The 14,274-nt window shown below is 46.6% G+C and overlaps 1 protein-coding gene across 16 annotated transcripts in view; it reads left to right on the top strand.

Annotated features, from left to right (window-relative positions):
* LOC132764002 (zinc finger protein 214-like) overlaps positions 1 to 14,274 on the top strand; it is a 353,977-nt gene that overhangs the window by 268,954 nt on the left and 70,749 nt on the right. For 11 of the 16 annotated variants that reach the window (XR_010909361.1, XR_010909362.1, XR_010909364.1 and 8 more), the window contains one exon: positions 13,439 to 14,262. The exons of 1 other annotated variant lie outside the window; for it this stretch is intronic. Coding sequence is in view for 4 of the 15 variants with exons in the window: in XM_067464879.1 (XP_067320980.1) it covers positions 9,667 to 11,475 (1,809 nt within the window). In the remaining 11 variants the exon portion in view is untranslated. Of the gene's footprint in view, positions 1 to 9,392; positions 14,263 to 14,274 lie in introns of those variants that run through there. 4 more of the 16 variants (XM_067464879.1, XM_067464878.1, XM_067464880.1 and 1 more) reach the window with 1 other exon arrangement.

The following is a 14,274-nucleotide window of genomic DNA, read 5'->3' as shown; positions in this document are numbered from 1 at the left end:
CATAAGTCTCCTGGGGCGGACCATTCTAATGGGTCCACCACCCCTGCGGAGGTTGGGAGGAGCAGTCAGTCTAAACCTAATCAGGTGGTGATCGGTCCATGACAAAGGAGCGATGGTTAGCTCCTCCACCCCGATACTATCACCCCATCCCTGCGAAAAGACCAAATCCAGTGTGTGCCCAGCGATATGGGTGGGACCAGATACTAGTTGGGACAGGCCCATGGTTGTCATGGTGGCCATAAAGTCCTGAGCTGCACCTGACAGAGCAGTCTCGGCATGAACATTGAAATCCCCCAGGACTATAAGCCGCTGGGAGCTCAACGCCATGTCCGAGACCACTCCTGCTAGCTCAGGAAGGGAGACTGTCGTGCAGCGGGGTGGTCGGTACACTAACAGAATCCCTATCCTGTCCCGGTCACCTAACCTGAAGCCGGCACACTCAAATGTAGATGATTGTGGGATGGGGCACCTGATTAGGGGAATACAAACCTTATAGACCACTGCCACTCCTCCTCCCCGCCCTCCGGGCCTTGGCTGGTGCTGGACAGAGTAACCTGGCGGGCAAAGCTGGGAGAGGTTCACACCTCCCCCCTCATCCAGCCAGGTCTCCGTTATACATGCCAGGTCGGCCTGTTCCTCCTGAATTAGATCTCGAATAATGGAGGACTTCCCATTTACCGACCTGGCATTGAACAGCACCACCCTTAGCCCAGAAGGACCACCATCCTGACATCTCAGTTGTATCTTGTCGGGAGGATTTTTTTTTGGAATCGCCAATATATTCCTATTATTTTCAGGCCGAATTGATTGTGAAGTTGTAATATGGGTAATCTTTGGGATTGCCAATGTTCTATTGTAAATTTTGGGCCGGATTTGTTTTTGTCTTACATTCTTAGAGCATTTTAGGTTTGCCAAATTATTGCTGAAAATTTTGGATCGGATTGAGTAGTTTGTTCTCCCTTTCCCGTATCTTCCTCTACCTGTCACCACCTCTATAGCAGCCCCCACACCCATAGAACCATCCGTCCCAGGGGAGTTCCCTCTCACTTCCTCACTTGCGGTATCAGATGTTAATGCATAATAATCATAACAGACATTGTTGTGGTTATAAAACTCTACACCCCTAGGGTCCGCCCCATCCTTGCTTCCAGTAAAGTGCATTTGAGTAGTATTAACAGAGAAGACTATCAGCGTTACCAAAAATGACAACTGCGATGACATCAGGCGATTTTGAAATTCACAGTGCTGTAGTAAAGCGCTACAGTGCTATAATACCACACCTCACAGCAGCTTGTTGGCTCTGAACCAGTTAATAGCTTATGGCAACCCAGGCAGACTAAAGTGCAGGATTAAAGTGCTAGATTACAGAGCTGAATGACTTTCTATGGCTCAGATTCTAGTGACCCATTTGGTCTCAGTGCTGGACTAAAGTGCTTAATAATTCAGTAGCTCAAGGTCTGTGCCCACATAGATGTCCCAATGTCATTCAACTAGAGTGGGCCAATCAAAACAAGGACCCCGCTTCTAGGGCCCGTGGACAGCAAGCCGGCACCCCTTGGCCAGGTCCCTAGTTCTTCTTGGCCGTCCAGAGAATCTGATGGAAGTCAGAGGGAGTTGGTCTTATATATTGTGGGCAGTGGCTCCAAAAGGTAGGTGTTATTGCACTTCCAGCCAGAGAGGGCGCTGTCGCGAAACAGATGGTAAATCACAGCAAGGACTTAAGGCCTGGTAAATCACAACGTTTGTCTAGAGTGCTGTAGTGCAATCAGTCTAGCAGCAGTAATGATGGTTTGGGACCAGGCAAAACCAGACGGATTAAAGTGCAGGCTAGCAGTGCAATGTTTGATATTATCTAAGACACAGTACTGATAGGGCCAACAAAATTAAAGTGCTGGGTTAAAGTGCTTAACAGTAATACTTGATATTATCTAAGACACAGTACTAATAGGGCCAACAGACTTAAAGTGCTGGTTTAAAGTGCTTTAACAGAGCAGTGCCCTCGTCGATTCCTAAAGTCACTCAACTAGGGCAGTCGATTCAAAACAAAGGACCCAGCTGCAGAGCCCGTGAACGAGCAAACCGGCACCCTCAGCCCGGACCCCGTATCTTCTCGACTGTCCAGGAGAAGAGATGGTACAGTTAGTGGGAGATGGTCTTTATAACGTGGGCAATGGCTGAAAAGCGTAGCACCATTTCCTGCAGCAGAATGGATAAATTGCTGTTCTTTACACCTCCCGCCAGAGATGGCAGTGTTGGCAGATGTCGAATGTTCCTATGAGTTCGATGGCAGTGGATAGTATTGCTGTTATTTACACCTCCAGCCAGAGATGGCAGTGTTGGCAGATGTCGAATGTTCCTATGAGTTCGATGGCAGTGGATAGTATTGCTGTTATTTACACCTCCAGCCAGAGATGGCAGTGTTGGCAGATGTCGAATGTTCCTATGAGTTCGATGGCAGTGGATAGTATTGCTGTTATTTACACCTCCAGCCAGAGATGGCAGTGTTGGCAGATGTCGAATGTTCCTATGAGTTCGATGGCAGTGGATAGTATTGCTGTTATTTACACCTCCAGCCAGAGATGGCAGTGTTGGCAGATGTCGAATGTTCCTATGAGTTCGATGGCAGTGGATAGTATTGCTGTTATTTACACCTCCAGCCAGAGATGGCAGTGTTGGCAGATGTCGAATGTTCCTATGAGTTCGATGGCAGTGGATAGTATTGCTGTTATTTACACCTCCAGCCAGAGATGGCAGTGTTGGCAGATGTCGAATGTTCCTATGAGTTCGATGGCAGTGGATAGTATTGCTGTTATTTACACCTCCAGCCAGAGATGGCAGTGTTGGCAGATGTCGAATGTTCCTATGAGTTCGATGGCAGTGGATAGTATTGCTGTTATTTACACCTCCAGCCAGAGATGGCAGTGTTGGCAGATGTCGAATGTTCCTATGAGTTCGATGGCAGCAATAACAGACGCTGACCAAAACGCTGGATCCAGAGAGGCGGGTGGGCAGCCTCGTGGTGATGTAATGGAGACTCCTCTTCTGTAGGCCAAGCCAAGCCTCTTTTTGGTGGGCCCGCGGAGTGCTTCAAGCTTCGGCTGCCTCTGATGGTATGGGCCCGACAGGAAGGAGGGCCAAATGGAGGAGCGTCACCTCGGCAGGCCTGCGGTGTGTCTCAACTCCCCTGATGGCGGATGAAAAGCTATTCGCAGGGGCTAGCGGGCATTTCTCCCCCTCCCTGCGATGTCAAAGGAGAAGCTGCCAGCCGGAGTACTGGCGCAGGAGTTTCCCTTGGCTCAGCAGAGGCAGCAGTCGATCTGAGCTCCCCCCGCCTCCTCCCTGATTGAATAAGGCAGATAGGCAGGGAGAGCTTCAATCTCTGCCAGGGAAGGAAGCTAGGACCCTGCAGAGGCAATACCAGGGTCCTAGTTATCAGGTAGGATATTATTTCTGAGGGAGCTTGCCGAGATGTAATGGCGGCGCTCTACCTCGTTGCCCCGCAGCCTCTTTCTCTTCCCTCAGGCCGATTTGGACCATTAAGGTCTCATTCAAGACCCCTAGTTGTTCCAGATCCAAATCTCCTTACACTGGGAGGGTTGGGGAATTGATCACCTTAGATTTCGCTCGATTAACTCCTCAGCTGGCACAGCTTGAGATCTTACAGCTGTTTGCCCACCGGAACCGGAACCGGACAATGACAACCAAATAAGACAATCAGATGTGTGAGATCGGCAGGATTGTCGAAATGGAACCAAAACAGATCTTTGAGTTAATTGTACACTGATGGGTAGGAGGAAGTTCCAGGTTTGTATTGTTTTTACTGATTTTATCATTTTACTGATTTTAGTGGATAATGTTGAATTGTGGGAATTTGTACTGTTATATTTTTTTGTGATGATTGTTTGTGTAGCAGGCGTCTAAGTGCGCCTTGCAGCTGTAAGCCGCCCTGGGTCCCCTTCGGGGTGAGAAGGGCGGGGTACAAGAACCCCAAATAAATAAATAAATAAATAAAAGTTTGCAGGCTTGGCATACTCTTAAATGTCCTTTGACCGGTCTCTGGCCCCTTGGAGTGCCGCCTCTGGTGTTGCCGCAAGAAGGTCCTCCCTGGTGCATCATGTGGAAGAAGGGCTCAGGTTGCCTTGCAGCAGACGGTCAGTGGTTTGCTCTTCTCCACACTCACATGTCGTGGATTCCACTTTGTGGCCCCATTTTTTAAGGTTGGGTCTGCATCTCGTGGTGCCCTAGCGCAGTCTGTTCAGCGCCTTCCAAGTCGCCCAGTCTTCTTCTGTGTGCCCAGGGGGGAGTCTCTCATTGGGTATCAGGCATTGGTTGAGGTTCTGGGGTTGAGCCTGCCACTTTTGGACTCTCGCTTGCTGAGGTGTTCCAACGAGCATCTCTGTAGATCTTAGAAAACTATTTCTTGATTGAAGTAGTTGACGTGCTAGCTGATACCAAACAGGGGATGAGCTGGAGATGTCACTGCCTTGGTCCTTTTACTATTGGCTGCTACTTCCCGGCAGATGTCAGGTGGTGCAATACCGGCTAAACAGTGTAATTTCTCCAGTGGTGTAGGGCGCAGGCACCCCGTGATAATGCAGCATGTCTCATTAAGAGCCACATCCACTGTTTTAGCGAGGTGAGATGTGTTCCACACTGGGCATGCATACTCAGCAGCAGAGTAGCATAGCGCAAGGACAAATGTCTTCACTGTGTCTAGTTGTGATCCCCAGGTTGTGCCAGTCAGCTTTCGTATGATATTGTTTCTGGCACCCACTTTTTGCTTGATGTTCAGGCAGTGCTTCTTGTAGGTCAGAGCACGGTCCAGAGTGACTTCCAGGTATTTGGGTGCACTGCAATGCTCCAGTGGGATTCCTTCCCAAGTGATCCTCAGAGCTCGGGATGCTTGTCTGTTCTTAACATGAAAGGCACATGTCAGTGTTTTGGATGGATTAGGGATCAGCTGGTTTTCCCTGTAATAGGCAGTAAGGGCACCTAGAGCATCGGAGAGCTTCTGTTCAACCATCTCAAAGCTCCCTGCTTGAGCGGTAATGGCACGATCATCAGCATAGATGAAACTCTCTGTCCCTTCTGGCAGTGGCTGGTCATTTGTGTAAATGTTGAACATGGATGGAGCGAGCACGCTCCCCTGAGGCAGGCCGTTCTTCTGTTTCCGCCATCTGCTTCTCTGGCCCTGGAACTCAACAAAGAAGCTCCTGTTTTGTAGCAGGTTTCCTATGAGGCGGGTAAGGTGGTCGTCCCTTGTGATATTATACATTTTCCTCAGGAAGAGGCAATGGTGGTTCACAGTATCACAGGCTGTTGACAGGTCTATGAAGACGGCTCCTGTGATCTGCTGCCTTTCAAAGCCATCTTCTATGTGCTGGGTCAGGTTCAGCACTTGCGATGTGCAGCTTTTGCCTTTCCTGAAGCCAGCTTGCTGTGGAATCAGACATGGGTCTATTTTTTCCATAATTCTATGCAAAATAAGTCTCTCCAGAACTTTGTAGAGGTGGCACAACAGGGAGATTGGTCTGTAGCTTTTTGGGTCATTGCGGTCTTTGCCTGGCTTCAAGATGGCGACGACTCTTGCTTTCCTCCAGATTTTGGGGATCTGACAGGATGCAGTGCAGTTGTTCATCAGCTCCAGCAGCCAGCGCCTTGCTTTTGGGCCAAAGTTCTTGATTTGTTCCATCCGTAGATCATCCAGGCCAGCTGCTTTGCCATTTCTACATTTATGGAGAGACATGTCCAATTCAGTAGATGTAAAGGGTTCACGAAGGTTGTTGTTCTCAATCTCTGGTTGTCTGGCTATTGGTTTCTTTCCTACTTTGGTGGCAAGGTTGGGTTTCCCGTTCTTCAGGAGTTGGTGTGCTATCTGATCTGCCTTTATGTTGGCGTGGGTATTAGGTAAATCAGTGAGCGGTGCTGACTTCTCTTTGATTCAAGGCCACGCTGAAATCCCTTCCTCCTTTCCTTCCTCTTTTCTCTCTGATCCAGAAAATGACAAATCACTAGCCGTCCCCTGCCAGGCGTTGCTGTGGCCCAGTCTGGAGATCTGGAAAATAAATTAGAAAATATTGGTTTCAGATATATTCAATTTCTTTCTGCTTGTGGATAAACAGTATTTCTTGCTGTTTCTTTGTCAGTCTTGATGTGGAGATTGTCTAGTTTGCCTTCTCTGGAACATGCAACATAGAATTCTCCTTCTTTAGGGGTCCCTTTCAAATCTATGATACTATATCTCTGTGTGCGTGAATCATATAGATCTGTGGCTGGATGGCTCTTTGTCAGGAGGGCTTTGATTACGTTTTCTTGCCCTGGTGAAGAAGGGAGTTGGACTGGATGGCCTTAAGTATGGGGGTTCTGTGTGGGACGTTTGCCCCAATGCTGTTGTTCATAGGGTTCAGAATGCTCTTTGATTGTAGGTGAACTATAAATCCCAGTAACTACAACTCCCAAATGTGAAGGTCTACTTCCCCCAAACTCCATCTGTCTTCACATTTGGGAATATGGAGTATTTGTGCCAAGTTTGCTCCAGATCCATCCTTGTTTGAGTCCACAGTGCTCTCTGGATGCAGGTGAACTACAACTCCCATACTCAAGGTCAATGCCCACCAAACACTTCTAGTGTTTTCTGTTTGTCATGGAAGTCCTGTATGCCACGTTTGGTTCAATTCCATCATTGGTGGAGTTCAGAATGGTGAAGTTTGGGGAAAATAGACCTTGACATTTGGGAGTTACAGTTGCTTGGATCTGCCATCAAAGAGCATTCTGAACAACTAAACTGAACCAAACTCGGTATGAAGAACTCCCATGACCAACAGAAATTACTGGAGAGCTTTGGGGAAAATAGACCCTGACATTTGGGAGGTGGAAGTGGCTTGGATTTATAGTTTACCTGCCATCAAAGAGCATTCTGAACACCACCAACCATGGAACTGAACCAGATTTAGCACGCAGAACTCCCATGACCAACGGAAAATACTGGAAAGGTTTGGGAGAAAGTAACAGTGATTGGAGGTTCCCAAATGGAGAGGAGGAGGAAGAAAAGCCCAGAGGAGAATGAGGAGGAAGGCAGGAGTTCAAATTTGGTCGTATTGCGTATTTTTGCCATGTGTGGTCCAGATCCATTGTTTGGGTTCACGGTGCTCTCCAGATGTAGGTGAACTACATCTCCCCCAAATCACTGTCCATTCATCCCAACCCCCTCCAGTATTTTCTGTCGGTCACGGGGGTTCTCTGTGCCACGTTTGGTCCAGGTCTGCAATTTGTGGGGTTCTCAGCAGTCTGGCAGTCAGAGCTGAATTGGGTGAAGGAACTGCAAATCCCTTCATCCGTTGTCCGTACTCCCGAAACACATTGTTGTTGTGATTAATCGCTATGCTTTAATTATGTTCAGTTTGTAGCAATACAAATCCATCCTGCATATCAGATATTTACGTTACAACGCGTAACAGTAGCAGTTATGAAGTAGCAACGAAAATATGTTTGGGGGTCTCCACAACATGAGGAACTGTATTTAGGGGTCACGGCATGAGAAAGGTGGAGAACCACTGATTTGGATGAAGGGATATCATTTCCGAGGAGGTCCAGTTCAGCAGCTAGAGAATGGATTGCGCTTTTGACCACAGAAGGAACAATATATTTGGGGGGCTTGATTGTCCAAAAATTGTAGGCAACTCTACAGATTGCAGAGGGTTCAAATCCCCCTTTGCCCCTCCTTGTCCCCCTGCGTGTCTTCTGCCCGTCTGTTTGCCCTGCTCCGGTGCCTCTTCTGTGCGCCCAATCTGGCCATGCCGGGGGTCAAAGGGGAAGGTCGCAAGGGTCAGCGAAGGCCAAAGGGATTCAGAAGGCACAGAAGGCCCATCCTTGCAATTTACAGAGTTATCCCATCATCGTCATCATCATCATCATCATCATCATCTATGCTGCTTTCTGCTAAACAATAAAAGCAACACAGGATATCATTTAAAGCCAAAAAACGCACACATTGAAATTAAAAATTGACACTATTTAAAATAAACAGTAGAAGCCAATTAGAAGCCCATTCTGAGCCATCCCAGGAAAGGTAAGCAGTCCCAACCCGTCACCTTGTTGGCCATTAAGGTAGCAATGCAAACGTTAATGGATCACCTGCTGGACGCTCTCAGTTGGGCCAATACGTTGGAGGGCAATAAGCAGGACTCAGAGCTGGCCGTCCTCCCAGGAGACTGAAGAGCCCTCCCCAAAACTAGGAGGCAAAGTGGGCCCCGCAATCCGCAGTTATTCTGAGGAGAAGGCCATGGTGCTTGTGGATGTGATCAGTAAACTCTCTGGTTAATTGGGGGACCATTTACCTGGTGGCACAAGCTATGCAATGTCCTGCTTAGGAAACAAGCCTGGCACTACCCAGGTGACAGTCTCAGCTCAGCTGGCAGGTGATCCTCAATTAAAAAACCCCTGCAAATGGGCTCTGAGCGCGAAGAGGGGCCTGTAGTGGATGCGGTGAACTTGATGGCTTCCCTCCTACACCTTGAGCCAGAGCAGAAGCATCATCTTTAGCACTGGGGGTCCACCCTTCCGTCTCCTCTAGACCCCTTCTCTCGTGTCCTGCTGCTAGGCTGAGTGCCTTCCACCCTGTGCTTCTGCATCCCTATCTCCGTTTTTGTGGTCTTGGTGTAGAAGTTTGCTTTGTTTTTTTTTCTTTGCATTTGTTCTGCCTGATGTTTCATACTTTTGTGGTATAGGTTTTGTAAGAGTGTAATATGTCAAGGAAGTTTGCGGCCAAACGTGCTCTCAGGGTCTCCAGGTGCCTTGCTTTAGAAACGTGGAGCAGGGATCACGCTGCCGGGAAAGAGAGGAGTAGGAACATATTTTTTCCTGAGTTGGAAGAAATGAAGTCTTTTTCTCCCAAGACGGATCACTTGGGATGGTCTGCCCATAGTGGTGGTGACTCAGGTTCTGAGTTGGGATGTGAGGAAACGGGATCTAGGCAGGAAACGCTTTGCGACCTGAGCCCTTTCTGTGCTGACCATATTTATAGAGCTCTTCCTTTACAAAGATTGGGTTGCAATATTAACACAATCTCATGCAGAGAATCTTGGGCCACTCTCCCCTTTGCAGGGCTTGCTCTTTGTCTTCCTTTGCAAAGGTTGGATGACACTCTGAACACACTGCAGTGAAAGTAATCTCATGCAGAGACTCGTGGGCCACTCTCCCCTCTTTGCAGGGCTTGCTCTTTGTTGGGCAAGGGTTAAAGTACTTCTCAGCAGGCAGAGGCTCTCCTCAATAGGACCGCTCTTTCTCCCTTCTTCTCCTGCATTGGCTACAGCACTAAGCTATTGTTCTTATTGTTCAATGAGGTATTTCTGTGCTCTGCTCCTGATAAGATTTTCCTCTCGTTTCTCTGGCAGGTAACCTCTGAAGGAACCTTGAGAAGAACACTTCCCTTTGGCTTAGGACAGGAATGAAATTACACATCACTCACAAGAAATAAGTTGGAGAAGTTATATTTCAAGCTCCATAGCTGTGTATTCAAGGAGGAAAGGGAGGATCGTGCTGTGAAAAGTTGGGCTTGGTTCTTTATTTCTTCAAATTGACTAGAGCAATACAAAGACTGAGAAGAGGAAATCAGGAGAACATACCTGTGACCTTCTGGCATAATATTTGAATTATAAACGCAAAAGAATGGAAAATCTCAATTCCTTGTCCAAATTACACACAGGGGAGAAGAGACATAACTGTATGGAATGTGGGAAATGTTTCACTGTGAGAAGTTCTCTTACTAAACATCAACGAATTCACACAGGAGAGAAGCCATATAAATGCATGGAATGTGGAAAGAGCTTCAGTGAAAGTGGGACACTGCGTACCCATCAAAGAACCCACACAGGGGAGAAGCCACATAAATGCATGGAATGTGGAAAGAGCTTCAGTCAGAGTGAAAATCTACGTACCCATCAAAGGATCCACACAGGGGAGAAGCCACATAAATGCATGGAATGTGGAAAGAGCTTCAGTCGGAGTGGACATCTGAGTATCCATCAAAGAACTCACACAGGGGAGAAGCCACATAAATGCATGGAATGTGGAAAGAGCTTCAGTCAGAGTGAAAATCTGCGTACCCATCAAAGGATCCACACAGGGGAGAAGCCACATAAATGCATGGAATGTGGAAAGAGCTTCAGTCAGAGTGGAAGTCTGTGTTACCATCAAAGGGACCACACAGGGGAGAAGCCACATAAATGCATGGAATGTGGAAAGAGCTTCAGTCGGAGTGGACATCTGAGTATCCATCAAAGAACCCACACAGGGGAGAAACCACATAAATGCATGGAATGTGGAAAGAGCTTCAGTCAGAGTGGAAGTCTGCGTACCCATCAAAGGGACCACACAGGGGAGAAGCCACATAAATGCATGGAATGCGGAAAGAGCTTCAGTCACAGTGGAAGTCTGCGTACCCATCAAAGGGACCACACAGGGGAGAAACCACATAAATGCGTGGAATGTGGAAAGAGCTTCAGTCAGAGTGGCAGTCTACGTAGACATCAAAGGAGTCATAAAGGGGAGAAGCCACATAAATGCATGGAATGTGGAAAGAGCTTCAGTCGGAGTGAAAGTCTGCGTACCCATCAAAGGATCCACACAGGAGAGAAGCCACATAAATGCATGGAATGTGGAAAGAGCTTCAGTCAGAGTGAAAGTCTGCGTACCCATCAAAGGATCCACACAGGGGAGAAGCCACATAAATGCATGGAATGTGGAAAGAGCTTCAGTCAGAGTGGAAGTCTGCATATCCATCAAAGGATCCACACAGGGGAGAAACCACATAAATGCATGGAATGTGGAAAGAGCTTCAGTCAGAGTGAACATCTACGTACCCATCAAAGGATCCACACAGGGGAGAAGCCACATACATGCAGAGAATGTGGAAAGAGCTTCAGTCGGAGTGGACATCTGAGTATCCATCAAAGAACCCACACAGGGGAGAAACCACATAAATGCATGGAATGTGGAAAGAGCTTCAGTGAAAGTGGGACTCTGCGTAAGCATCAAAGAACCCACACAGAAGAGAAGCCACATAAATGCATGGAATGTGGAAAGAGCTTCAGTCGGAGTGGACATCTGAGTATCCATGAAAGAATCCACACAGGGGAGAAACCACATAAATGCATGGAATGTGGAAAGAGCTTCAGTCAGAGTGGAGATCTGCGTACCCATCAAAGGATCCACACAGGGGAGAAGCCACATAAATGCATGGAATGTGGAAAGAGCTTCAGTCTGAGTGGACATCTGCGTACCCATCAAAGGATCCACACAGGGGAGAAGCCACATAAATGCATGGAATGTGGAAAGAGCTTCAGTCGGAATGGGAATCTGAGTATCCATCAAAGAACCCACACAGGGGAGAAACCACATAAATGCATGGAATGTGGAAAGAGCTTCAGTCAGAGTGGGAATCTGCGTAACCATCAAAGGACCCACACAGGGGAGTAGCTACATGTCCTATATACTTGAGGATAAGCTGACCGAATATAAGACGAGGCACCTAATTTAGCACAAAAGCTGGGAGAACTTATTGACTTCAGTATAAGCTGAGGGAGGGAAATGCAGCAGCTCTTGGTCAATTTCAAGAATAGAAATAAAAATAGATACCAATAAAATTACAATAATTGAGGCATCTATAGGTTAAAAATATTTCTGAATATTTGCATAAAACGGTAATTTGAGATAAGACTGGCGAACTCTGATTAAATCCTTTTAACCTTCTTCAGTGTAAATGTGCTTACGTATCCTTCCAATAATAATAAATAGGGTAAAATATTAAATGTATTATTAATAATAAATAGGGTAAAATAATAAATGTAATAATATTTATTTATCGTGTCATCTGCCACCAGAACATTGTATTACATTAATTCACTCCCCGGGGAGATTAGATCGGCGACTTCCCTCTTGTCATTTAGAAAAGAATTGAAAACTTGGATGTGGGACCAGGAGGCATTGGGACGTTCTGGCAGCTAGAGGAAGGACCTGGATGATGGACAGGAATGGACGGAACGGAATGGATTTGTGGAACTCTGAACACTGAGCGTGAGATTAGTTTACTGATTGTGTTATGTACTGATGATTTTAACCTGTTAATTGTTTAATTGCTGTTTTGTATGCATGTATAGTTGACATAGGCATCGAATTGTGCCTTCTTTGTAAGCCGCCCTGAGTCCCCCCTCGGGGGTGAGAAGGGCGGGGTAGAAGTAATCGAAATAAATAAATAAAAATAAATTTCTAACAGAACAAAACAAACAAACAGATTAAAAAAACCACCACAAATTTTGCAAATTTGATAGCTGATTAAATGTCCTTTGACCCGTACCTGGCCCCTTGGAGTGCCTCTGGTGTTGCCGCAAGAAGGTCCTCCATTGTGCATCATGTGGCAGGGCTCAGGGTGCATTGCAGCAGGTGGTCAGTGGTTTGCTCTTCTCCACACTCGCATGTCGTGGATTCCACTTTGTGGCCACATTTCTTAAGATAGGCTCTGCATCTCGTGGGGCCAGAGCGCAGTCTGTTCAGCGCCTTCCAAGTCGCCCAGTCCTCTGTGTGCCCAGGGGGGAGTCTCTCATCTGGTATCACCCACGGATTGAGGTGCTGGGTTTGAGCCTGCCACTTTTGGACTCTCGCTTGCTGAGGTGTTCCAGCGAGTGTCTCTTTAGATCGTAGAAAACTATTTCTTGATTTAAGTCGTTGACGTGCTCGCTGATACCCAAACAAGGGGTGAGCTGGAGATGTCTCTGCCTTGGTCCTTCCACTATTGGCTGCTATTTCCTGGCGGATGTCAGGTGGTGCAATACCGGCTAAGCAGTCTAATTTCTCCAGTGGTGTAGGGCGCGGAAACTCTGTGATAATGTGGCATGTCTCATTAAGAGCCACATCCACTGCTTTAGCGTGGTGAGATGTGTTCCACACTGGGCATGCGTACTCAGCAGCAGAGTAGCATAGCGCAAGGGCAGATGTCTTCACTGTGTCTGGTTGTGATCCCCAGGTTGTGTAATAATAAGAACAATAAATAGAGTAAAATAATAAATGTAATAATAATAAATAGAGAAAAATAATAAATATTAACACAATAAAATAAATGTAATAGTGATAGAGTAAAATAATAATAGAATAATAGAATGTAATAATAATAGAATACAATTTTAACTACAGTATATATTTTGGGGAAAATGCTGTGTGTATATGAATAATAAAAAGTGGGGAAGACTGACTTGGGAAGGGGGTGAGAAAGAAGGACTGGAATCAAGGAAAAGTTGGAATGGGAAGGAGTGTTTGAAAAAGTGGGAAAGTGAGGTGGAAAGGAGTCTCTGGAAAAGCAAGACAGAATGGGATAGGAAGGGGGCAACTAGAAAAGGGGAAGACGGGGGTGGGAAAAGTGTGTGGGAAAAGTGGGGGGAAGACTGAGGTAGGAAGGGAGGAAGGTGTTGTCTGTCTCATCCAAGGAGGGACCAAGCCCTGGGTCGCCTCCTCCTCCTTCTACTCCTCCTCTTCCTCCTCCTCTTCCCTTGAGTCCTGGCCATGGACATACAAATAAGACATCCCCTGAAAATTAGCCATAGCGTGTCTTCATGAAAAAGAATATAAGACAGTGTCTTATTTCTGGGGAAACACGGAGAGAGCAACTTTATTTACTAGGACACAATGGAGCCATGGCTTCAAACCACAAGGCAGGAGATTCCACCTGAACATGAGGAAGAACTTCCTGACTGTGAGATCTGTTCAGCAGTGGAACTCTCTGCCCCGGAGGGAGTGTGGTGGAGGCTCCTTCTTTGGAAGCTTTTAAACAGGCTGAATAGCCATCTGCCGGGGGTGCTTTGAATCCGATTTTCCTGCTTCTTGGCAGAATGGGGTTGGACTGGATGTTGGTCCACGAGGTCTCTCCCAAGTGTAGGATTCTATGAAACGAGATTGGGACCCACTAATAATTCACGAGTTATAACAATGAGGGGACATTTGTTTACTGTGGGTTTTAGGAATGAGTTTACTATATTTAGAAATGGAAGAGTAAATATAGAACAGCATTTAAAGTGAGTGAATACAGATAAAATCAGCGTGCGGCAAGAGTTTTGTTGATCGGTTGTTATATTAGTTTCCTTCTTATTATGTCGGTGTGTGTTGTTCAGTCTTTCATGTTCGTTAACGATTCCTTTTTTAAAATCCTCAAATTGTAATTTGTATAGACATCCTTTTCTTTCTTGCCTTTGAATAAAAATTATTTTGAAAAAACAAGAGTGTGATGTG

The sequence above is a fragment of the Anolis sagrei genome, chromosome 2 (assembly GCF_037176765.1).
Source record: "Anolis sagrei isolate rAnoSag1 chromosome 2, rAnoSag1.mat, whole genome shotgun sequence".
NCBI lineage: Eukaryota > Metazoa > Chordata > Lepidosauria > Squamata > Dactyloidae > Anolis > Anolis sagrei.
Note: the sequence above shows the minus strand (reverse complement) of the source record. Positions and strands in the feature narration are given on the sequence as shown.